This window comes from Aythya ferina (genome assembly GCF_964211825.1).
Source record: "Aythya ferina genome assembly, chromosome: 3".
Taxonomy (NCBI): Eukaryota; Metazoa; Chordata; class Aves; order Anseriformes; family Anatidae; genus Aythya; species Aythya ferina.
This window is the reverse complement of record NC_140298.1, coordinates 89427606-89455442: the sequence shown is the minus strand read 5'-3', so window position 1 is coordinate 89455442 and position 27837 is coordinate 89427606. Positions and strand designations below refer to the sequence as shown.

Sequence of the window (27837 nt, the reverse complement as noted above, 5' to 3'; positions counted from 1 at the left end):
CCAAACCTGTAGCATTACATAGAGTTGTTGTGGCCAAAGTGCTGTGGCCCAGCATTTAGCCATTTTGAACCTCATCCCATTGGCCCCTGCCCATCAATCCAACCTGTCCATGTACCTGTGCAGGGCCTTACTACCCTCTGGCAGATCGACACTTCCCCCCAACTTGGTGTCATCTGCAAATTTGCTGAAGGTGCACTCTATTCCCTTATCCAAATGGACCTGCCTTCAATCAGCTTTCAGGAGATAGGAGTATAAAGCATGAGTGATAGGGAGGGTTCTTTCTGGATGAAAAAAAAAAAAAAAAAAAAAAAGAAACCTCAGTGGTACAAAGATAGTTTTTCCAAAACTCTGAAGTCCAGCTGACAGGATAAGATACTTTGGGAAATGATCATTGTGCTGCTAATATGCAAATCTGTAAAGATATTTCATCAGTGTAGGGTGACTGCATCTTGTCCTGCTGTCTCTCCAAGATTTCAAAGGAAGTATGAAAGAGTCAAAGAGAAATTAAATGTCTTCTATGAGATAGAGATAGAGATAGGAGAGTTTCTGTAAGTAATGTAATTGCTTAATGGACATTTTAAGCCATTCTTGCAATACCATAGCAATACCATCTCAAGGTCCTTTCCTGTTCAATGTATTGTGCTAATCTGCAGTGTATTCTTTCACAGTACTAGATAATACATTTTTTTCCCAAAACTGACATCAGGGATCAGCAGGATTGGGCATCTCCTCAAAGGAAGGTGAGCTGGGAGCTGAGACTGACAGCAAGAACTTAGATAAAGGATGCAGTCCCACAGTACCCAAACAAGAAAAGCAGAAAAGGTCCAGAGTAAAACACAGACCACTCATCATCAGCCTGTAGTGATAAGGCAGGTTTGAGATCAAGTTGGCAAGTCAAGTAAGCAAGGCAAATTCATGGCTGGCATGGTACAAGGCCATGGGCAACATAACTACAGTATAGCACAGACATGGACTAAGGACAGAGGTGTGAGCTTAAACACATCCCCTGAGCTAACAGATGGAGCATGTGTGCATGGAGGTCCCAGCTGTTCACACCTTTCTCTCACAACATAGGTGTTTTCACAGCAGGTTAGTAAAAAAGTTACACAGTTCTGCCAAATCAGGAGTGACACTTGAGCCAAGCCTCTGGGAATGGGTGGGAAGAGAGGTTGCACAGGACGTTTATGGAGAATGGTTGTTACTGTTCAGGGTAATCAGAGCCTGATCACGAAATCAGGTTTCTGGCATTTGATAAGAAAATACAACTTTTATAAAAGCTGTTACTTTGACTTTTTGTTTCGTTTTGTTTTGTTTGTTTGTTTGCTTCTGTTTGATTGTTAGTTTAATTGTTTATACGTGATATATTACAGTACTGTAACATTAATATCTATTTTCTTTGGTCCACAAAAAAAAAACTACTATGTACCTCAAAAGGAGCTGGTTGCACAGATCAATACTAAAAAAATGTAATTTTGTTTGCACTATTAAAAAATGTACAGCTTAGAGCCTCATCCACCTCCTGGGAGGTGATATGGTTTGTCAACTCTAAATAACTTCACAAAGAACATTGTGCCTCACAGGAGGCCATTGTGTAGGAAACTCGGGGGGCTGGATCACTGACCCATTTCACTATCCAGTTTAACAACCTGAGTTTAACACTGTAGAGGAAAAAACTTTGCTAACATTGTTTGAGCTATTTATTACTTCTTTTAAAAAAACTCATTGGCTTCCAATATGATGAATACAATGCTTAACAGGGGAACTTTTCCACGGAAAATCATTTTTCTGCAATATTATCGTGTCTCTATATGGAATAATAATAATAAAAAAAATAATCAAAACCATTTCTTATTATCATTGATTTGACTATGGTATGCTTTATAGCTTGAGTTTCTCAGTGTATCAACTAATTAGCTTCACAAATTACTAAGAAAATTCCACTGCTTCCAATTGACTGTTATGAACATATAAAATAGTTTCTGCATCATCTAAAAATGAAATATGACCTTTTAAATGTTTTAATTTTATTTCCCTTTTTTGTGAGTCATGATACTCTGGTTTATGTTCTATATTATGTTCCTGTGGAATCACTACTCAGACACTTAAGATAAGCCAAATGCTTAAAAACATGTTCAATTTGATCATGAAGTCTGTATTCAGATTATAATAAGTATAAATATATATAATATTTGTAATATTGTATATTATCTCTGTGCTAATAAATATAAGCAGAGATTATGTCGCTTCACTGGCATATGGGGAGCCTGTCCACCCCAGAGATTAGGCAGTTTCACTTTTTCTGTCTTGAACCTAAATGCCACAGTAATTTAAACTCCTAGTTTAGGCAGTTTGAATACACCCCTGAGTCAATTACAGAATGCCAATGTTTCAAAGTCAGAGTAAGTGGCTGTACAAATATCTTCATCCTCTGCCCTACATGCACACATAAATAACCTTATACACACACACACACACATTCCGCAGACCTGTCCCAAAGCCATCCAAGCCAGCTGAAATTTTTCTGCTTGCTTCAGCTGGCTTTGGATCTTATAATTGGATTTACAGTTTTGCTCAGTTTTGAAATCTAATAGGTCACATCACAGGAATCCTGAAACAAACATACCATAACTGGGAAAAAAAAAAAAAAAAAAAGTGAATTTCTCTAAACCGTACTGATAATCTGCCAAGCATTTACCTTGTCTGCTTCCCAATTTTGTGCTCAAAGAGGCAAGATGCAGCACAATCCTAATACAGCCATTGGTAGTGGAAAGCACCTCAGCATTTTCAAGACCATTCAGCAAATGCAGCTACCTTCACAAGAAAGCACTGCCTTGTAGAATGTAGTGAAACAGGTCACTCAAGAGATCACTTACTCTGGACTCTTGCCCATTCCCAGCAGACTGCTCTGTAACCTGTTCTTAAGAACCTGAAATGATGGAAATTCCATGGCTCCCTGAGGTGCCATCAAGGCAAGACAGTAAGATCAAGGCCTTACTGTCATGTCGGTACAGCTGGAAAACTTCTCCTAGTAGCCCCTGCCCCAATGCCCTAAACTCATCACTTTTTTTTTTTTTTTTTTTTTTTCTGTCTCTAGTGGAAAAGGAGAACAGGACACTACTGCTTTGCTCTTTCTGGCAACCTCTTATACATAGGAAAATTGTTATCATTTGTTATCATGTTTTCTCTCAGTTTTTCTTTTGTCTCAATTAAATATAACTGTTCTTACAGCCTTTCTCATCAGGACCATATTTTCTAGATCTTTCTGATTTAGATTTCTGATTCTCTATATTTACTATTTTCTGTTACTTTGCATTTTTCATCAAACATTGGATGCTAAATCAGACATTGCTCCGATGCCTTACCTGATTTCAGTAGACTAGTAGGATTAAGCTAAGAAAATATTCTCTAGACAGAAATATATATTTCCTTTTTAATTTCTTGCTTGGCACAGGAAGAGAAGTCATATTTCTTAGAAAAAATTCTTAGAACAATTAGGGGAATAACAGATATTAAGAGAAGTCTCAACATCAAATCACAGAGTTTGTCAACATTATGTAACCAAACACCAGGTATTTAGCTAGGTCTGTTTTGTCATAACAAGATCCCGGTAGCCCAGCTCAGGCTGCCCTTGGTTGTCCTTCAAGAGTTAATTTCTTTTGCATATCCTCCAACTGTCCTATTCATTAGAACATTGATTTTGTGCATCTGTCATTCAGATGAGTTTGAAATCTCTATAGTTTGGGATTTTTTTATATTAACCTTGAATTAACCTTGTGACACACAAAAGAAGTTGGGAAGAAATAGATGTTTTCTTAACATAATATTTAAAATGCATTAGAGGAAGTGAGTAAAAAACTGATCTTGCTTTCATATGTTGCAGAGTTGACTCATAAGTTGATAAAGGTGGTTGAGAGATATGATCAAACAATGTTTTAGTGACCTATTAATCTAATGAGATTCTGAAGAGAAGCTGCAGAGATGAAAGATTAGATGGAAAGAGGAGCAATTGTAGTTGATAGTGAATACAAAATGAAATACCCTATGTGGCTGTAACTTCATAGCTTGAGATATAAAAATATACACGTTCTATTTGCATGAGCTTTTCATATAATTCCCTTGGGAGATAGTGAGGGATTCGCTTTACTGAAAGAAAGCTTTAGTAATTTATATACTGTATCTTCTTTTATGTGACCACTTCCCTTCATTTACCCAAAAGCAAAGAGGGACAGTTAAAACAATGATTCTAGTCCTGCAGCACTGTACATTCATGAAAGGACTCAAAACTGGTAAAAGGAAAAATGTAGGAGTCACAAGATAGCTAGAGGCCTTTTCCATTCATTAATATGATGACTTACTTGTCATGGAAAGCAGTGCTTACAGTACATGCATTTACAGCACTGTTTGATATGTTGCATCATGGACACAGAGGACTTTATCCAGAAACACCTTCAAAGAAATTTAATGTGACCTTTGTAGTTTCTGGCAGTAATTTCATGGGAAATGTGTGAACAAGACTGTAGATAAAGGAGCAGACTTCTATGCTGTCTACATTAGCAAATACTCCAATAAATTTTTATATAAATTCTATGACACTACGCACAGGCTGCTATTGTCATTTGCATTTCAGCTGGCAATGCCACAGTTTTATATACCCAGTAGTATTAGAACCAGATCCTTTAATGACTTACACATGTAAGTGTGGGAATATCTCCATTTATAATGCTGCATACACAAATGTGTGTGTGCTTAGAATATCAGTTCTATGAACAGAGATGCTTCTTGTATATCAAGGTTTCCTTTACTAGTTTAAGGAACAAAACTGCTGTATTAATAACTTACTCTCAAGAGGAGAATATACATGATTTAAGAGCAGACTATTTTTGAAGCAGTGAAGTTTAATGTTGCAGCTATTTTTTGAATCTTTGCATTTATCTCTAAAAGAATTTTTACAAAGTCAATTAAAAATTGTCTTCAATTTATTTTTAAATCAGAAATTTAGTGTTGTGGGGAAGATGTTGATGTGCTCACAAACACACTTGTTTTCCGTAATTTGAGATGAATTCCTCTTCACATAGTTTTGTTATTTTTCTCTAAGTATCTTAACAATCCTCTCTAATATTTGCTTTTCTTCTGGAAGAAATCTACCAAACTAACAAACTAAACCCAACACATATTGGTTTCACACACACACAAATAAAAATAAAAATAGAAAACAGGTGCACATTTCTAGAACTCATTCTGTAAACAGTTTTGTCTTGTGGAGAAGGAATAGGTCACCGAATGTTTTTCGTTGTGCATGACCATCTTGTTTTTCAGTGGACCTGATTTTTTTATTATTTTAATGGGGAAAAGATAAATACACTAAGATGCAGCATTCATTAGTTAAAATACTGAAATTGCGGACATCTACAGCACTTTTAAAAATATTTTCTAATGTAGCAGATAGATAATTCAATACGTCTTGCTGTAACATAAGCTTGTAATGTAATTACAAGCAAAAACTGGTGTTAACCCTATTTATCTTAGATACATAAATGCTGTCTTCATCACATGTTTTGCCATTATACTTTATGTTTACTATCATAGCTACAGACTTGACCAAAATACATATTAACATCATGCAGGTAGTACCAGATTAGCCTTTCATTCTTGGAGCAGAAGCTAGTTAAACAAGGGCAAAATGTATGAAAACCCGTTAATTTGAAAGGGAAAGTGTATAAACATGCTGTACACTGAAATCACAAAGATATTTTGAGAAAGTTTACAGCATGTTTCATTAAAGTGTCACCTGCCTTGTACAGATATAGAAGAATCTGTTAGAAAATTAGAAGAATGTGCACAAGCATTATTCAAAAAGCTTCCCTTTCTCCTGACACCCAGATCAAGTACTGCAGTGTATCTTTTCCTCCTGTTTGCTCCAGTCATGTCCTAGTCCCTCTTCAGCTGTATCTCCATCCCTGTATCACCAGCAATGCCCTGACAAGAAGCCTGTCATTGCATATTTCTCACTTTTTCACCACTGGTAACACAAAGTCATCTGCATCAGTAATATCTTCTCTCAAATATAAGTGTCCTTTTTTCTAGTAGTGCCTTCCATGGGACTTTCTCCAGTTGAATGGTTTCATATGGGCAGTGAAACGTTTCATGCATTTCACATGGTTTCAGTCGGAGAAGAGCTACAGTATCCATGCAGAAAGTACTGCAGAATGATCTCTTTTGCAGTTAGCAGACTTATTCCAGGACTTGTACTGGGATTTCTCACAGTAACCATACCTTTCCTTTTTCAATGACATTGAAGAGTAATGACTGACAATTATGTGGGACAATGTTAGAATGAACTTTGCTTAACAAAGAAACATTTTCTGCAACTACTAGCAAATATTTAATTGCCTATTGATGTTGTTAGCAAATAAATAAAGGGGAATCTTTTCCTGGATATTCAGCACAAGGCATACTCGTGACCTTGTATAAGTGTACTGGGCTTCACATGACTTCTTCTAGAAACTGTAATATCAAGTCGACATCAAGCCAAATAGTTCTATGAAGCTATAGATTATGAAAATGACAAGAAGTATCATCATTCCTTTTTCTTTTAGAAATTGGAGGGAAGCATCTGATAAGAGAAAGAAATTACACTACATGCACAGAATGAGATCTAAAGCATGTTTTGATAGAGAAATATGTTTCAGTGATTATGATTATTATTTGCATTCAAGTTGGAATTGATTCTTAATTCTGCTAAGTGTTGCAAAAATATATTCATTTAACATAAATCTGTTTATAATTTTTCATCTGGTGTAATATGGGTTTATTCATGGATAATAATTCTTATTATGAATACAAACAATACTGATACTATCATCATCAATTATTTGAATGATTAATTAATTCAAGAAGAAAGATCTTTCATATCCTAAGTTACAAGTTATAAGTTAGATCTTTCATATCCTAAGTTATATGTGTAGTGTTAAAAATATAAAATTAATAAATAAATAAATTGTTGTGATATAGAGGCCAGAAGGATTTGTTCTCATTATCTAGTATATTATTAATTATTATATTATTATTATACAACATAGAATATTGCCATGTGGGTAAGATCCTTACCTTAAAGTCCTGTTTTGAGGCTTAATATATTGATATTTTTTGATACTGAGACAGAGATTGCTGTAATTTCACAACAAACCTGAGTATGTGACTACTTCTGAGTGTATGAGCAAACCAACTAAAATCACTGGCATATAGAACTATAGACGTATTTAATATTACAGTGAACCATGAGCTTAGAAAACCAATGTATTATGGTATTTTTTTTTTCAATTTCCTACATTAAATTCCTACATTAAAAAAAAATAATAATGTTGAAGTAATTCTGTCAGAGATAAAGTTATTCCTAAATTAAAATTACCAAAGTTAAAAGAAAACAATACTTCAAGGGAAATCAATTTAGCCAAAATAGAATTAATTGTGTTTAAAATATATTATTATTTTATATATATATATATTTAATGAGCTCAGAACTGGAAATTTGGGAAACTCAGAGCTATAGAGTAGTACAATGTATTCTGTTTTAAAGCAAGTGAGCTAATATTTTTCCAAAGCACACATTTTTTGAAAATCTCATATACTTGTATTGTGTATCCTCTTTTATAGAATTCTGTAAGAAATTCCAATTTGCATTGTACTACCTACTTGTAATAATTAACATATCACTTAAAATGAAGGATGGCTTAATTCAACTAATGTTTCAATCATTTTAATTGATTTTAATGTGAGATGGAATGAAAGATAAGACACTAAACATTAAAATACAACCATAAGAGCTGCGGCTGAGGCCTTTATTTCTGTATTTGATGACCTTGAGTGTTTGATTCCTTCATTTTCCACGTGTTAAAACCTTTATATGAATTTATATCTTATAACCTTTAGAAGAAGTTAGACTCTTTTAAGCATGTTATGAGTACTATTTTCATACACATCCACCTGTAAAATTAGATATCTTAGTTATTGAAAGCATAGGGGGAAAAAAAGGCAGTAAAAACTTTCTAAAGTAAGCTAAAAATGGTTTTCTGTTCCTATAAAAATAACTCCTCCGTATATTTTCTTTAAAATGTCATGACTTCAAAGTTTGATAGCTGACAGCCCTGCAGGGTTAGAAGCAAGGTCTCTGTGTCCAATTGGAAAGCTGAGAATTTTTCCCTTCACAAGTTATTGCCTCTAGCCCTGCAGGACTACTAGGTATTGGACTTAAAAGCAGTGACATTTTTAAATACAGAATAGATGTTACTGGCTTGGGATTAAAACTTGACCATTCTACAGCTCAGGAGGTATAATTTTATATTGCGAAAGGCAATAGAAGATTGGTGAAGAAATGGTGAAGAAAAAGAAGCAAATATTTTTGTAATTGCTTAACAGTTGAAATTAATCATGGAATAAGAAGTGCAAAGCCATTATAAATCTAAAAACAAACCTTATAAAGTGCACCAAAATCAGGTACTACACAATAAAACATCACATAGCAACACCTGTTATCTATGTCTATATATATATGAATATATAATTATATATGTTTTATATTATACATATAATATATAATATATAATAATATATATTATATATAATGTATATTATTTTATATATATATTATATAATACATATATATTCTATCCATCTCAATAATGAGAGATATTTCAGGGTGTAAACACACTTGCAAAATTCCAATTTTACACTATAAAATTAGATAAATAAGAAATCTTGTCTAATACCAGATAAACAATTAATGCAAAGCAATAAAGTTTTAATTCACCCATTCAGTGTTCACCTATATTATGCCAAGAAATTCAGTTTGTAAATTTAGGATGTCATAGTACCTCAACATTATATTGAGGTTCATGAAGATACTGCTGTCTTAGCAGTATGCTGTGGGTTTAGTATGCATATGCAATATACTACAGCAAGATGAGATGTGTTTATGTTGAAAGCAAAACCTTTAAACCAGGAATAATAGTTAAAGTACAAAATGAGCTGAACAGATGAAAAATTAGTCTAGCCCCAGCATCCTGGCTGCCATGGTGGCTGTTAGCAAATGCCTGAAAGAGCGTTCAAAAGCAAGGTACATATTTAGTGGAAATTCCCCTGGCATGCCTTCAAATTCCAGCAGTTTTATGAGGTACAGTTATTTATTTATTTTTTTTACCTTTGTGTGTTGTAGCCTTTTTTTTTTTATTTTTTTTTTTTGTGTGTGTGTGTGTGTGAATGTATCTAATCCTTCTTTCAGTTCACATAATCTTCTGTCATTTATAACCTTATGTGGTAATGATTTCCACAGTTTAACTACACCCTATGTGAAAAAATACCTCCTATTTTTTGTTTTGAATATGCAGCTTAGTAATTTAATTTAATGCCCTTCGGCCTTATATTACAAGGAATACCAAGCAATCATTTCTTGTTGATTTTCACCATGGCACACTTACAGACCTTTATCTGACCTCCCTTGACCACCTCTTACCTAGCCTGAAGAGACTTACCTTACAGAAGTCATGCCATACCTTCTGTCACTTCTCCTTCCTCTGGAGCTTTCCTAGTTCTACTAAATCTGTTTGAGTCAGGAAGAGATCAGAATTGCATACTGTGTTTAAAATGCGGGCATACCAAAGACTTTTTTAGAGTGGCATAATCACGTTTTCTGCTTTGCTATTTCCAAAATCCTGCCTAAAATTAATGTAACTGAAGAACACATCATGAGCTTGACATGCTCTAGAATCTTTGAATTAAAATACACATCTAAGTTTTCTCTGATGCAGAGTCAATAAATAGATGTTTGCTTACATGTAATTTTGGATATTATTTAACTGTCTGAGAGATAAAAATACAGTGCCAGTCTCTGATGTGAGTTGACTGAGGATATTCCATTGAAGCTGACAGGTCCAATCAATATACTGCATGCACTGACATGAAATGGATTCATGACATTCCCTGGAATATTCTATAAGAACACACAATGATCGCAATTGCACTCATGTAATTTTTAGGAGATATATTCTGTCTAATAAGCTTCATGTACTAAGAATTCTGTATATAATTCAGACTTAGTAAAGTAATCTAAATTAACTGTATTCTTTATTTATTGCACTTTTAAAACAATATGTTCTTTGAGAACATAACAGAATGCAAATTACTTCGAAATATAAGAAAATGCTATAGCAGTTTCTGCTCGCACCACTGTCTGACTGAAGGGAAAGGCATTTCAGATTTAGAGCTGTCCACTGAAGCATGTCCTATCTATGTGACACATTGCAGACAGACAGACATCTTGCAGTATGCTTTTCATGCCAATGAGCTGATTCCATTCTGCAGAATCTGTGACATTAACTGACTAATGTTGCCATGTATGTTTTTAAATACATATATTTTCAGTAGTCTATATTGTATAAAGTTATAAACATCCAGAGTAGGATATAAGACCTCCATATAAAGAGAGAATTAAATACATATAGCATTTTCTTTTGGGCCTATGAGTAATTTACCTTCAGATTTTTATTTTGGCCTCGAGTCCTAGGGATGTCTCTAATTTTCCTGTGGCTCATGTTGAGATTCAGGATGATGCCATTCATCTTTGTGTTTTAAGGGTTTCAGCTGAAAGGTTGACCAGGTATGATGCAGGTTGACCATTAGTATATTAACATTGTTAATTCTGGGCCATTTCTCCAGTCCTTTTCTGCCATACCTGAAGGCTAGGGAGTGCACCAACTTTGACAGTGTACAGACACAAGCCAATTATTACATTCCCTGCACCTGCAGAGCATAAGATATTCTTGTTCTGTTTCTCTTAAGCCACACACACACACACATAAATATATATATATTCTCAGGAGATGGAAGATAGTAGCTAGGCTACTAGCTCTTTGCATTTGTTCAGACTTTTTTTGGCATTCAGTTAATGCACATACTCCCCCACACCTCTCCTATCCATTTTTTTTAAGGCTCCGAAATAAATGGCACTTATCCAACCTCTTGACCAATTTATATAATGTTTAATGCCATCAGTCGCTTTTGTCTAAACATGGACTCTAAATGAGATATGACTAGATGACATGGATTTACCAGAGGAGTAAGAGGATTTAAATCCCATATTGGCACTGTTTACTGCAGTAAATTTTGGGGGACTTCCCAGCATATGGATGTTACAAATGCAAATTGTCTGTTGCATTGTGGATGTTCCAGACATATTACACATGTGCAGTTCAGATTCAGAGGAAGACAACAGAATCTACCAAATTTTGTGCATGGCAGTGGTCTCCTCTGCAACACACACCAACACAAAACATTATACTATACTATTTAGTCAGTACAGTCCTTGATAAAGTTCAGTGCCCATACATGGCATGGTGCAGACCCTCCTCTTTTTCCTCTCTCTCTCTCTTTTTTTTTTTTTCTTTTTTCTTTTTTTTCCCAAGACTCTTGAATTGAAATATGGGGGTTTTAAGCATCTGTTTTCATTTGTTGTAATGCAGTGTGATGCACACCTCCTTATTCTAGCTTCTGTACTGGTCAATTCTATGGGAGGAAAAAAAAAAAAAAAAGTACTACAGTTTAAATGTTATGTGTGTTATGTGCAGAAACTATCATAATCAGCTGACTTCATTTTAGGCAACACTACCAGTATATAGGTGTGAAGTAGTACTATAAAAAGTATCAGTTAGCACATATTATCTGTTCACTAATCGTATTTTATTCTCTTAGTCTAGACAAGGCATAAAATGGTGTAGGAAATTCTAGCAGCAAACCATTGCATATATCTACTGGCAACTGGTCAGTGAATACGTCAACTCAGGAAGATTCAGATGAGCAATAGCTTACACAAGTGCACTGCAAAGTAGCTACATCCAAACTATTCTGAATCTGGAAGCAACATTACTACATCTTAGGGTAATAAGTGTCTGTGAAACATAACAACATCAGTGCTAAAACCAGCACAGAAAAAAAAAGGATACATACAAAAAGGGTGCCTGTTACATCTCTTTCTTTTAACAAAATTACCTCAATTTCCTAAATCTGTACTTGAACATATCTCTGTAATCACAGTGATTTTCCCATATCTTAAAAAAAAAATAAAAATTGTATCAAAAAAAAAAAAGTGCATCACTTTAGAATATCAGAGGAGTTAACTGCAAGTTACAGAGATGTTAATATACAATTTACATCTATCAGCTTTAGCAATGTCTGGGTTGTTTAGTTTTGTTTTTTAATGAGATTGAAAACAATGCTTTAAGAAAGCTTTGTGTTTAGCTATATTACATAACATTTGCTATCAGCTAGGCATATACAGTCACCACACCTCAACTTCTTGTACCAATTTGTTCCATTGCCTCATCTTAATAAAATCTCAGCCGTTATAGTCAGTTACTTGCCACTATCGGTACCTCAGTCCATAGTGGACTTTGTCAGACTTCCTTTCTGGTCACCATACAACTCTGGATAATCCTAAATCTAGATGATCTTATGCATTTTATATTGCTGCTCTGCCAGCATGTCTTCATTCTAACATGCTCAGAAGAATCCCAGAATTAACTCTCATCAGAGTCCATAAAGAGGTCATGCCTCTGTCATTTTTGACTGTGGCCTTGACTTAGCAATGAATTTGGCACCACATCAAACATGGAAAAAATAAATAAATAAATAAGACCTTCACTGTAGTTCTTTTGTTTGGTCAGTCAATGGTTAGAAAATTCGCCCACAACAGGAGAAATTTACCTTAACTCCAGTCCCATCTGTGCTTGCAAAAGCTTTCAGGAGGAAAGACCTAATCCCCATGCTGTAGGACATTTTGGAATGAAGAAGTTTTTCTTATTCCCTTTTTACATGATTAGTCCTACTCTTTCATATTACAACTAAATATTGATTATCTGAAAAGGGAAGATTACTCAATTTTACAGATCTGTAGATAAGGTTTTCACTGAAGAAAGGATATTCAACAGAAGATGCTAAGCATCAGTCACTACGAACCCCTTGTCACTTCCAATTGGTTAATTACAATGTGTCTGATCTCAGTCAAGAGCCAATAGTAATAGCTATATGCATTTCTCCTATTGAGGTATTTGTATCAAATGTGCTTTTAATGTACAGACTGATAACCAATAAAAGATTTGAAGAAGGTTCATTCAGGGTGCACACTGACTCACCAGAGAAGTGTTACTCTTATTGAAGCAGGAGTTGTTAATTGGCTAGTCAGGTACACAAGATAACATCTGATCTAACAAAGAGATGTCTCCAATGGAAAAAAAAAAATAAAAATAAAAGAAAAAAGAGTACTTATTTTAATTAAGAGGGATGTTGAGATTATCTCCCAAATTAAAAAAAAAAAATAAAGAAAAAATCAATTTATTTGAGGAAAAACAGATTAGATCTGTTGAAACTTACAAAAGAGAATTGGTTATAAAAAGCAGATATCTTATACAAGGAAAAGGACATAATCTGAGTCCAAATGTGTACAGAAAATTGGACTCTTTATAAACTGAATGTTTAGGAAATGTTGCAGAATATTATCTGGATAAAGGGGTAGACATACTGCTAACATCTCAGTGTGAAAACAGAGCAAGCAGTCAGTTTTATTTTATTTCTTTGTGTCTTTTATAAATGTTTTTAACTGTGTCCTGATTTGCTTTGGTTTGGTTTGATTTGGTTTTGTTTGATCTTGTCTTGAATTAAGTTGTTTTTTGTTTGTTTCTTTTTTTTGTCTGTTTTTCAAAGTGTAAGTGAAAGTCTTTCGTTTTCGTTTTCATTTTTGTTTTCGTTTTCCTTTTCATTTTCCTTTTCCCTTTCCTTTTTCTTTTTCTTTTTCTAAAATTTGACACTGAGATAACTTTTCTCCAGTTACCATAGCTTTGCAGAACATCCTTTGGAAAATCCAACACGCATTGGACAGTGGAAGAGCAGCAAGTGGTATTACAAGAGCTGGTGAAGAAGAAGGTGATAACCCAGGTCTTAGTCATGCAGTTAAAATATAAAGGAATATGTATGTAACCTGAGGATTTTCAGAAAACTTGTAACACTGTTGTTTTAATGCTCGATTAATATGGAGTGGAGCAGGAGCTGGAATGTAGATGCCAATTCCTGTCTTCCTGAAGTATTGCTACAAAGTCAGTGCTTTGATTCACCTTTGAACCCAATGCATAGTTCTGTTCACTGAGCACCTGCCTCAATAAGAAATGGTCATGGTATTCCCACATGACAATACTGTAGTCTGGTGGCTAAGCCATCTGCTGCAAAACATATTCAATGCTCCTCTGGGAGAGAAGGAAATTGAAAGCACTGAGTTGCTACATAACATGGGGACTCTTTGTTGGGCATCTTTGAGATGTAACTGTCTTCAGATTTTGCAAGGTAATGCCTAGCTCCAAAAGTAAGCTCTCTTCTGCATCACCAAGCATCATTTCAGTGTCTCACCACTTAGTGTGTTTGTTTCTACCATTCTCATTTTGTGGTTTAACTTTCTTCCTACATCATGTTTGGCATCTCTGGTGCCTAATTCAAAGCATTGTCAGAGGAGGCCAGACGATGATAGGATAGGATAGGATAGGATAGGCTAGGCTAGGCTAGGCTAGGCTAGGATAGGATAGGATAGGATAGGATAGGATAGGATAGGATAGGATAGGATAGGATTTATCCCCAACAATACTAAATATAGCGGGAGAATCGCCTCTTTTCAGCAGCTATGTCATTTTTAAACACATCCCACAATGCGGTTTGCCCTTTGACCACCAGGGCGCGCTGCTGGCTCATGCTGAGCCTGCTGTTAACCAGCACCCCCAAGTCTGAGATGCTCTACACCACTCATCTCTCAGTTTGTACCGGTCTCTGGCATTACTCCATCTCAAGTACAGAACCCAACATTTTCCTTGTTGAATTTCATGCCATTGCTAATCACACAGTGCCCCAATCTATCCATATACCTCTATAAGGCTTGTTGTCCCTCAATAGAGTCAACAGCAACTCCCAACTTAGTATCATCTTGCTGAGGACGCATTCAACTTCTACATCCAGATCATTGATGTTGAAATCCTGTTCAAAATGCTGAACAGGACTGGCCTTAGAATTAAGCCTTGGGGAACACCACTGGAGACCATCTGCCAGCCAGATGTAGCTCCATTTACTATAATCTTTTGAGCTATACCATTGAGTCAGTTCATCACCCAGCACAGTGTAAACCTGTTAGTCTCACCACTGGACAATTTATCCAGAAGGATGCCATGAGGGATGATATAAAAGGCCTTACTGAAATCCAGACAGATTACATTTGCCATCTTCCCTACATCCACCGACCTGGTGACCTTATCATAGAAGGAGACCAAATTACTATAAGGCAGGACTTTCCCTTGATGGACCTACGTTGACTATGCCTGATAATAGCTTTGTTATTTAAGTGCCTTTCAGTATCCCCCAGGACAGCCTTCTCTATAACTTTTCCAGGGATTGAGATTAGACTAATAGGCCTGTAATTTCCTGAGTCTTCTCTCGTGCCTTTCTTTAGATCAATATTATATTGTCTAGCATCCTGTCATCAAGAACCTCTCCAAACCTATGGCAAATTGTTGAGAAGGGTCCAGCTACACATCAGCTATACATCAGCTATACATCAGCTAATACCTTCAGCAGTCAGGTGAATCCCATCTGGCCCCACCGATTTAAGAAAGTTGAGCTGATACAACTGTTCTATTGCAATTCTGGTGATCACAGATGGAAAGTCACTGCTTTCAGTGCAGAACAGCCAAGTTCTGCTTTAGGTTTTATTGGGTCATTCGATCTAGAATAGCACAGAATGTTGTAACAGTCACAGTGATGGAAGCCCAGCCTCTGCTCTTCACCTCTTCCATTCCCTATCATGTTTGTTCCCCTCCCTGCTGATCATAGTTGGCCTTGAAACTTGACATAATGATACTACTATGCTCTATTGCTAATCTTGTCATTTGGAAGAAACATTAAAGATAGCTACTACCCTGATCCAGGATTTGACATTCATAATTTCCAGGATAAACTTCTGAGGCCCTAATCTTTTCCAAGCCCCTGGCAATGTACAATTCACAATGTTCCTTTTTGCTAGGAGTGCCTATGAATAATAGTGCAGAGTGAAAGATCTCACAGGTTCATCACTGGAAAAATATTACATGGCAATGTTTCCTTAGATCACCATAAATCTACACAAATATTTATATAGTCTGAACACATGAAAGATCGTACTGATTTTGTGAGTAGTGAAAGCTAATAAAATATTTGTTGAACTAAGCCTTTTTTCTACTAAACATCTGATAATTTTATCCTATAAAATTGACCTAGTTGAAGAACAATTTTATTCTTATCCAAAATGCTCAATACTGCAACTCAATACTGCAAACTCAATACTGCAAACTTTGAGAAAATATACTTTAACATACCGCCTCTATATGTATTTTTGCCCCAAGAAAAAAAAAAAAATCTGTCATACAAAAATTTAAGCAGAGTCCTGCCTCTAAATATACCCCCAGTTAAGCAGTAAATGCTTTTAAAATGTAACATGATTCTTGTTGAATTGGTCATTCAGTATTATAAGGTATATTTCCTTGTCACAGTGAATGAACTTCACAGAAGTGTATTTAAATGAAAGACAAAATTAGAACAAAGACTGACACTAAATAAATGAAATGTCATCAGGAAGGAAGGGAGGCAGCAATTCACTGTAGAATTTGCAGTAGAGTTGACCAATTTGCTCTAATTATTATGGCTTTTATGAAAATAAGACACATCTCTCTGTCACTTCCTAAGGGAAATAGGAATATTTCTATGGGAAATAGAATATCCTGGAAGGAAATTGTGGCCTCTTGTTTGATCCATTCACCCTGTAGGTCCATTGGGAAAGAAGACATAGTTCTCATAAATCCTTAGCAGATGTACACATCCTTTGGCAGCATATGCACGACAGGAATGCCCACTACTTACTCCTGTGCTTTGTTTGAGAATATCTACAAGGCCAGAGATAAAGCTACGGAAAGGAATTCACTTCTCTCAGTTTTTGGATGTATTACTACATCCAAATATTTTTGTAGTAATACATCCAAAAACTTCTTGTTTTTTTTCTGTAGTCTTGAGAAAAGTGGGAGAATGTTTTTGCTCGAGTGTCCATTATTAGGTTCCTTTAATAAACAAACAAACAAACAAACAAACAAATAAATTGTTCTTGTAAGTTTGCTTTATAGGAGTAATACCCAACGAGAGGCAGGAAACTCCTGGTACTTATTTCATACCATTTTCATCATATTATTCCTTTAGAGTTTATTTTCCTTTTATATTTTGACACTTTGCATTATGCTGATGTCAGAGAGACTGTTGATCACAGTACAGTTTATGCATGTTGTTCTATAGATTATGCCCTAAACTGCATGGACAGGAAGGATATAGAGTATTAAAGTATTGCCCCAAGCATTAATACTCTGTGCTTTTCTTTGGGTGAATTATTTGGGTAGTGGTCAAACTGACAATCAAGGGAATTTTTGGTTTCTCCCCGATCTTGCTATGTGTTGGAGATTATAGAAAGTTAATGTGACAATCTGTGCTTATAACTAGAATGGCTATGTTGTAAAACTTATTTTTTAGGGTTTAATATCTTATCTGTTTTAAATCACATTGGACTAAAACTTGATTTCCAGCCTAGATGCACACTTGTTTTACAAAACAAACAAGCAAACAACAACAACAACAAAAAAACTTACATTGTTAAGTATGTCATTGTGGAAAACTAAACAATTCAGTGCCTTATTTGGAAAGGTGGCCTTATTCTTTAGGAAATTGAACTCCCCACAGTATTTTAGTTGGAGATCCAGTTGCAAGATAACCATCACACATCTTTTTCTTCTGATACCTCACAAAATTCAGAGATCCTTTTGGGGACATTTGTATTGTATTAAACATGTACTCATAGGACAGTTATTTTTTGTCCATTTTATTTCATCTCCACAATTTCATGCATTATTTTTCCTAAATTGTATGAGGGGGAGGAAAACCCTGAGACATACTGTTAATCATATTAACAATTTCAGGATAAACAATACTTTGGTAAAGTACGGTTTCTATGTGTTACATTATCATGCAAAGTGTTTGCATTCATCTGTTTTCTTGGTGGTTGTGTGTTTGGGTTTGTTTGTTTGTTTGTTTTTACATTAGGAAAACTGTGGAGATAAAACAGATGTTGCTATGTACTACTGGTAGGAATAAGATTGATCACAGCAGAAATTATGCATACTAAGGATTAGGTCAAGCCTGAGACATATGGACATGCACAACTGAAAGGAGACTCCTGCAGTTCAGCCTTCCCTATGGCTTCCCTGAGGTTTTAAATCCAGGTGTAAAGAAGTAAGCAGGTGTTGAAAGGACTTTATCTTCACTAATATGCCAGCTAGCACATCTGAACAGGCACAATGGTCTACATAATCTGCTACTCATAAGGGCCATAAGTTTATTTTCTATCTTTTGCTGGGCTAAAAAAATATTGTCTGCATTTTCCCTGTCTTCATTATTTGTCATTATTTGTCACTGAAAATAAAATTGGAATACCAAAGTCTGTTCCTAATGGAAAAACAGCACCTGGCTGAACAGAAAACAATGTACAATAATGTACATGCTCCAAAAGTGAGGAGAATTTAGATGACCTTATGAGAATTAATGTTATAATTTCCTAGCTTCTGTGTATTCTGCTTTCTACTGTGTTGAAGTAATGTAATATGCAATATGTAATTTCCTGTTGCACATTAAACACATATATCAGTCATCAAATACATTACTAAAGTAAGCTAACATGCTGCATGTATAGCCAAGATGTTAACTATTTGTTTATGACACTCAAAAACCCAAGCCACTACTTGAATCACTAGTTGCCAGTATGGAAAAAATATTTAACAGTATTATCCATAAATAATTTCCTTTTTCTTTCATGCCTCTTAAAGCATGTCCCTAAAAATAAATAAATAAATAAAATGAAATAAAAATTAAATTGGATACATTGGATAAAATCCTTCAAAGTAAACTAATAAGGTAGACAGTGTACATTATGTGGTTAAGTTCTTTACTAAGTGAGTGGTTTTGACAGCAATGTCATCACTGATTTTTATTCATCATTATGTTAAAGTAGATAGAACAATACAATTAGTAAGATGTATATTATTAAATTTAACAAAATATGTGAATAATAACTGATAAGTCATGCCATAAGACCAAGAAAAATGCTGCAAAATAGGGGAAACATAACTGTTAGCATAATAAGTGCAGCTTGATCATCAGTCTGTGTCAGGTTGGTAGTTGTGTCTGTGAATTATTTGTGTCTTTTATTCTACAAAAATGCTCCTATCCTATAAACTGTATTTCCATTTCAATATCTGAGACAGTCATGTCATTGTTTTCAGTAGGAGGAAACACTTATATATCATGCAATACTGCATAATACAGCATTAAACAGTAAAAATCACTTTATTTCTGCTATATTACATACAATTAAAATACTTTTCTGTACATCATTTGCCTGTTATTTTTATTGCACAGTATGTTCCCAATTCTTGATTAGAAATAAAAAGTTTACGTTAAACTCTAAAAGGGTTTCGAAAAGACACTCTAGCATTTTTCTGTCAAGACTACCCTGAGAAGGACATAATCAGAAGCAGGTTCTGGGGGGGGCTTATGCCATATTAGCCAAAGATCCATGGGGCTGAATTACATCCTACTCTGACTTTTTTTTTTCCTGTTTACCTGCTTTCCCCACTTTTTCCCATGCCTAAACTGCAGAATGACACAGGATCCGCAATGGTGAATCTATGCTTCTTGGGAATTCCTCTGCTTATATCATGGGAATTTTGCCAGGTTGATTAAATCATCTGTAGCTCAGTGGAACAGTACAAAATTGCCAATAATGGGCATGAACCTACATCTATATTTGCTACATATTTTCAATTTGATAATTTTCCTTGCTATAAATAGAACTTGTGTTAATAGCACCTGTCACTCCTTTATAGCTTCTGCATAAGAAGAAAGATCCACAGGAGTAATAGGTGCCCTTTTGCATATTCATATAACCCTAAACATTAGACATATATTCAAAGAAAATTACACCAAAAAGGAATGAAACTTCTGAATATGTGACAGATTCTGACAAGCCCAGGAGGGTTGTTTTACTAGAGGGACAGATTATCGTAGGTGAAGGACTTGATCAACAAGCATAGCATTGAGATCTACTGATTATCAGATATCTGTTTTAAATCCATATTTCTATTCCTTATTTACTTTATACCTAAAATCAAATACTGATTTTATGCTAGCAAGTCAAAATGTCCAGCATTTCTGAGTAAGTAATCATACATTTACTGTTCTGCAGGCATGAGCATCATGCAACAAATTTCAGTTACAATTTTCCACTGGATTCTGCTCATTATTCTGTGTTCTTCATGGAGTTAGTGTAAAAATCTGCACAGCTTCTGTCAGCCATCATTTCAACAGGCTACAAATATATTTATTAATGATTTTTTTTTTTCAACTGCATCGGTTAGAAAGAAGAGCTAGACCTTATTTAATCACTGAATTTTCATCTGTTACATATTGAAACATAATACTGCTGGGCAAGAAATAGAAGTGTGTCATTGAAAACATATGAACAATGAAATGCAAAAAGTGTAAATATTAGCCTGACTCTGCTGCTGCCCTGTCAATGAATGTTAAGTTCAATTAGAGTACTTCCTTCACTCCAGAGTGCTTTTGGAAATTCCACCAAAATTTTCAATAATATTCAAGCAGTTTTGCAAAATATGTAGTGTATTTGTAATATCTGGTGATACAGCGCTACGGTAAACTGCTCAAATAATGTGTGACTGGAATTTTACATTTGCATGAGTGACTTGAGGAGAAGAATCTAACCCTCTAAACCTGGTGGACTGCCCATGATTTATACTAATTTAAATATAATTATAATTATATCAGATGTTTTGTTTTAAATTAAGCTGATCTCTGTGGTTGTCTAACTTTTATAATTAGAACTTGTATAAATCTCCACATTGGACACCATCTGCAAGGATTTAGTGTTAACTGGATGCACTGTACTTTTCAGCATAGGGTGAATTCAGTATATTAAATCTTATTCTCAGAAGGAATAATATCTTCCTTTTGTTTTAAAAATATGTCAATTTCTCTTAAGCTATCATTATTTAATATTTAATCAGCACAGATAAATGTATTTCATTTGGCCGTAACTGTGTGTCGCAATAAGATAAGAAGCAGGAAAGTTAATAAAGTAAATTGGTTAGGTTGTCCAGAAGGTAATGCCTCAGAATATAGAATGTGTAACTACATTTTTCAAAGTGGATGTTATTTAGCATGTGGCTCTCTGAAAGACACAATTTGTGAAGGAAAGCTAGCAGACAGTTTTAGTAGCTTGAAGAATTGGTGATTTTCTCTCAATTGTTTCCCTCAGTTGCCTTTTGTTTTGCTTATTACAGGGCACTGTTCTAGAGACAATAGTGCGTAAGGGTTACATGTGTTGTGCGTTCAAAAGCTAGTGGCGCACAATGCCGAGGTGGGCTAGGGCTAACTGCATTCCGAGTGGACTTGGGATAACAAATTTTCTTTGCATGAGGGCCCTGACACGTACAGCCACTCACAAGTGTGGATTGTTGAGGCAGAAGAGGTGAAACAAGGGTGATCCCAGTGACTGGAAATTATTATTCCTCCACCTTCGTTTCTGTGTTTTCAAGTCATTTAGTGACCTGAGGTGATATTGACAGGAATTGACAGCGCACACGGTGCTGCTGCCAGCAGAGTCCTGCAGTTGTTCCCTGGACATGAAAGGAGGGGAAACAAGAAGAACCCAATTGGTGTTCTCTAAACGTAACATATTTAAAGATAATAGGTTTGAATTAGTTGAAATCAACCCCTTTTTTCCTGTAGAAATGATCCCACCCCATCCCCCCGTAATCCATGAAAAAAGGATAACTGATTTTTTGTCTCTCCCTCCCTCTTCCCTTGCCCGCACAAAGAAAACGTGGGTTGATACCATTTTTATTGTTATGCTGGGGTGGGTTTCAGACCTCGCATTAGCATATTGAATGTCTAATTGAATTCGGGGGCTGTGTTAATCATCTTGTTTTGTTTAGGGGCGGTTGGTGAAAAGTGCCAGCTAATGATCTCTTTGGCTTGGGGTTAGCGTGGTGCTGCCACCCCAAGAAAAAGAAATCGGGAAGGGGGAGGGAGCTAGGGGAAGGCGAGTTGACTGAGTGATGTCTGGAGGGCGAACTCGTGTGTCTCTTTGGTGATGTTGTGTGCTGCTGTACTGAAATCCACCCCTCTGCTGGAGCTCAGGCAAGAGTTGGAGGCATCTGATGCTGCCGTTTCCAGGGTGAAATTTCCAAGGCTGATCACTAAAAACAACAACCAAAAAAAAAAAAAAAAATCCACGGCAAAAATAGCCATCAGAACAGAAGATCCAGCATCTCCCTGTCCAACTGGCATAACCCAGACAGGCGTTTGAGAACCATCTGCTTTTAAAACTATCCACACACACACAGTGAAGAAAAAAAATAAAAATAATTAAAAAAAAATAAAGAAAGAAAACAAAGAAATAAATAAAAAAAAAAAAAAAAAGACACTACAAGTAGCGACCACCACATTTTTATTTTTTTTTTTTTTGCAAAAGGGGCCAGAAACTGAGCTGGTATGGAGAAAAAAGAGAGAGAGAGAGAGAGAGAGAGAAAAAACCTCCCCCTCTTCCCCCGATGAGTTTTTCGCAGTGCTCTGGTGAGGCTCGGAGGTGGCTGGCAGCGCAGGGGGCGGCTGCTGCCGCGGCTGGCGGGGCTCCGCGCAGCGCAGCGCGCCGGGCTTTCAGCACCACGGCGCCGGACAGCTCCGCGCCGCTCCGCGCTCCGTGCTCCGCGCTCCGCGCCCCGCTGCGCCGCGGGGGCGCCGCCGGTGCCGGCGCTGCCCCACTCGAAGTGCCTCTCCGCTGTCCGGGAACTACACGCTACACTCTACACTCTCCTCGCGATTTCAGCTGCATTGTCTCCTCCCGGAATTGGCCGTCAGGCGTAATTATCCCGATTTTTTTTTCTTTTTTTTTTTTTTTTCTTTTTTTTTTTTTTTTTTCCCTCTCTCTCTCTCTCTCCTTTGCAGGAACGACTCTTTGGGAACCTGGTCCACCCAGGGATGTAAAACTGTGCTTACCGATGCATCCCATACGAAATGCTTATGTGATCGTCTCTCTACCTTCGCCATTTTGGCTCAGCAACCTAGAGAAATAGTAAGTAACAAAGGGGGGTGGAAAAAAAAAATCCAGTTTAAATGCAAAAGGCAATAGCGCGGGGGGGTGAGGGGAGGGTGGTCGAGATTTCCTCTCAGGTATATTTCAGACGTTGAATTGAGGAATTGTTTAATATTCCAGGTAGGCTAATGTTGTTAGTTTCCTGGTGGCTACAGTGTCTCAGAGAAGCGAATTCCAGATTCCGTGATATAACTAAATCCTAGTGAAATTTACATGTTCTCGAACTCTGGATTTCTCAGAGAAAGACTTCTAATTGTAATGCAAATGTGTTGAAAACTTTTGTTTTGAACAATTATCAACTTAACAAGCTTTTTAAAGGTTGCAAGCCTTTTCAGGAGATTGTACAGGGCTTTATTATTTCTCTTGGTAGGATAACCCTAGATACTGTAGTTAAACAGATTGCAGACCTGCATTGGACATTTTCAGCACAGATTTTCTATGTAGCTGTTGATACAATGTAACAAAAATAAACAAGTTTTCATGTAAAAGAGGGAACATAAAGTATATGAGCAGACACAGCAATATTGAATATAAAAATAGCTCAAAAGCAAATATTTGTGAAGTTATCATGCTATGGTATAATTTAATGTTCCTGGTTTTAGAAGCATATGATCAGACTCTTTTTTGGAACAAAGTGGCTGGAATAAAATGTTACTTTCTGCCTCAGATGTGGCCTAAAAGTACATCAGTCTTATCTCCTATTTGGGTGACAAAAAATATCTCGATAAAATATAATTTACAATACCTCCCTGAGCATTTTTGCAAACCAGACACTGGACCATTTTAAACTTTTAGGTCTATCTTTTTTTTTTTTTTTTTTTTTCTTTTTCCCATTTTTATTAGTAAGGACCATGTCTATTGCTGAACGTGAACACCTACACATGGAGGGAAAACCTTACCTGATATCTGATGATAATAGCTTATTTTGTGGCAGGAAAAGCTAGTTTGTTTTCAAGGTCATTTATTTATTTTCATATTTTATTAATACACAGAGTAAAGATGAGTTAATTCTAAATTTCCATTTTCTTTATGTAAGGCTTATGTTATTGTTGCCATAGATATCTTGCCATTCCTTGTAGATGGTCAGAGGCCCAAGCAAATTAAGTGTGTGAGTATAGTAGATCGAAGTCAAAGTTATTAAAAGTCAGAAAGTTTGATAATTCTGCAATAAGCATGAACCAAATTCTGGGAAAAATTACAGGATGATGTCTAATATGTTAGGGTAAAACCAAGCTGTTTCTTTAATACACAATTCCAAATGTTGCTGTTGCTCAAATTTTAAAATTGATTTTAACGGGTACTTCAAACTTGAATTTATGTTATAATCTTCTATTACATTGCAATATTACTATTTTTGTATTTTTTTATTATTATTATTATTTTTAGATATTATGCGGGTATTCTAAGGCATTTTAAAGCCCAAAGGCCTCTGAGGATTGTATCAATAATTAAACAAATCTCAGACTTATGTATGGATCATTTTTGGAATTAAGTTGATTTCTGCTTCATAAGTAATATTATTGAAGCTATCTCTGACAGAGTTGCTGGATTTTGCTTTTAGAGCTTTCTTGTGTTGAACTGTTGTTTTAATTGCTGGAGTATGGTTTTCTTTCATGGTTATCTGTTGTAACCTACAGATCATGGAATCATCTGGTACACCCTCAGTAACCTTAATAGTAGGCAGTGGTCTTTCATGCTTGGCCTTGATCACCTTAGCAGTTGTCTATGCAGCGTTATGGAGGTATGTAATGGATTGACAAAGTTGAATGTGAATGCATAGTTATATTTAGTTGAATTAAAATTTAAAGAGACTATTAGATGAAACATTTCTTATTTTAAAAATGTTAATTATACTAATTATAAAATGTAGTGCATGTTTTGATTTCTGTATCTCTTGATGTGATCGATTAGTTTTCCTCTCTTGGCCTACTGGCAATAGTATAGCCCACTTTACCCTCTTCAGTGTGAATGATATTGCTTTTTCAGTGAGGTATTTATAGTGCCAGTAAGCATTTTACATGTTTTTTCTACAAGACATGTTTCCTGTGAGAAAGTGAAGCAGTCTCAAATAGTGTGGTGGTACAGTCCAGTAGTGTACTTTCTGTCCGTCACGAGTTTAATGCATGACAAAATTAGATTGACTTAAAAGTACAATAGATAATCATGGAGAAAATGAATTTGTGATGTGATTAATTTTGAGATGAGAAATAACTTCATGTATTAGTGTGGAAGATATAGAAAAGTGAGAGGAAGTGTGATATAAAGTAATAAATATATCAAAAAAAAAAAAAAAAGAGAAAGAGAGAGAACATGAGTTTTCACTTAACTTTGATTCATAATACAAGAAAAGTAGGTTCTCAACTAAAGAAGAAGAAAAACAGGGAGAAAATAGTAAATTTCAAAGTAATGTAAAATCAGCTAATAGGATTTTGCTTTTAGAAGCAGTTTGGTAATTTTACACCCTTTTCTCTTTCTCTAATTCAGGCACAGAGATTCACAGAACTAGAAACATATATAGTAAATATAGAATATCTAGTTACAAAAGTTATAATAATATTTTTTTTAAAAAGTATAAGAATTATCAGTTATTATCTGTCAAAGCTAAGAATGAGAGTATTTCAGGATATTCCCATCTGAGGTATTATAGTGTTATTTTTGCACTCCCTGATATATTTAGCACTTGGAAAGAAATACTGTCATGCTCAGTGGAACTTGCCTACTCCACTATGTTAACTTCCGAGTTGAGAAAAAATGTATGTGGTATATTATGGAGGACCTAACAAGGGTTCTGCATCCATCCAGCTGAAGAGAATATAACTCAGAAAAATCTCCATGTTCTATCAGGGAGATATTTTGAAAGTATTATGATTACTGAGTGGTCTGTCATTTGTATCATTAAAATTTGCATTGAACAAGTTTCTTGAGAGCACATAGTAGCCAACTGTAAGGAGAAGATAGACCATGGAATTTATAAGTATATTTGATTCACTGCTTATTTTTACAAAATTGGAGATGGGGAGAAACGTAATATTTTGACTCCATACCTATATCTGTATCTTCTCTTGCCTTCCCTTCCCTTCACTTCAACTTCCCCTCCATAGTAATAAGGGCCAACACTACTGCATTGGCAGAAAAATTAAAATCGTTCTAGCTTAAGTCAGTGTTCTGAGTTCCTCCTTGCACTGTATTTACTCAACCATTAAGATCCTTTATAGGCCATAGATACTCAGCGTTGGGATCTGGCCCACGTGAATCAATAGTTAACAAATTAGAAAGTTGCAGCATACTGTCCATCTATACAAAGGCATTAGACTTCCTGTATTTGTTTGCAAACACAGACTTAGCCTTAACAACACTGTTATATTTCTAGAAAAACATGTGAATTGTGGTATGAGGGTTGTTCTGTCTTCTTATGTAAAAAATGTAATGGTAAATTAAATGATAGCTGAGTAAAAAGGATTTATTACAGGTCCAAAGTTGAGCATCTCTTATGGGTACATCACCCCTTGCTATGACCTCAGAGTGTCAGTTATGGGTGTACAGCTCAGGAGGAGAAAGCAATATTAACTAAGCTCAGTTGATAATTATATAGTATGATTATATATAGTCATAATATAGTCATAAAATATGTTAATATATGGCATAGTCTTCAGAGAACTGAGCACCCTTAACTTTCATTAACTTTAGTAGTCAAATTTACTCTGTTAGTGGCTCTGAAAATTGGGTCAGTAAGGTACTTCAATTGAAACCATCATTATTCTCTTTCTGTGCTCTAGTATATAAAAACTGTATACAGAAAAATGAGAACATTTGCATCTTGTAAGGAAGTACGTAATAAGAGTATTTGTACTTTTTCATCCTAAGCATACTTGTAAAATGAGTGTAATAAGTTGGCAAGAGAGTGTGTGATGCTCACTGCTATAATTTAAATCTTCCCGTACAAGCACGAGCTATTTTTGGCATTAGGTTTTATGAAGATGAAGATCTTACAGTATTATTACTTCTCCACACAAATTATTTGTAAATGTGTTAGAACTTCAAGACTAATGTTGTTGTTATAACAATAATGCATTTCAATGTGCACTGCTATAGTATCATCAACCAATCTGCATCTTAGGTATGCATTGTGGACCAGATCTTCTCTTCATGTAAATCACCACATTTCTCTGAAGTTAGTTTGGTGACTCGTTTATGCCAGCTGTGGATATTCCCAGGGATGAGCAGGGAGCATAAATTACATGAATGCATCCAATCCCATTATCATCCGTATGGTGTCAGAAAAGTGTTGCCAGCAGTTTTGAAAAGAAGCATTGATAGAATCTTTTTTTTTTTTCTTTTTTTTTTTTTCTTTTTTTAATATAGCAAGAAACTAAGAGGGAATTGCAGAATATCTATCCAAATACCATAGTTCTTATGTTTGAAACATGATATCTCACTGATACTCTGAGCACATGAAAGATTTTAGAGTACATCTCTCTAACATTTCTAAGAATTACATAAAGTTTTGCATGATTTACTAG

The 27837-nt window shown here is 35.5% G+C and overlaps 1 protein-coding gene across 7 annotated transcripts in view; it reads left to right on the top strand.

The window, feature by feature from the left end:
* Positions 1-27837, top strand: part of ADGRB3 (adhesion G protein-coupled receptor B3) — a 463233-nt gene that overhangs the window by 342819 nt on the left and 92577 nt on the right. For all 7 annotated transcript variants that reach the window (XM_084515008.1, XM_084515009.1, XM_084515007.1 and 4 more), the window contains 2 exons: positions 23170-23296; positions 24955-25058. In XM_084515008.1, coding sequence (XP_084371134.1) covers positions 23170-23296; positions 24955-25058 — 231 coding nt within the window. The remainder of the gene's footprint in view (positions 1-23169; positions 23297-24954; positions 25059-27837) is intronic.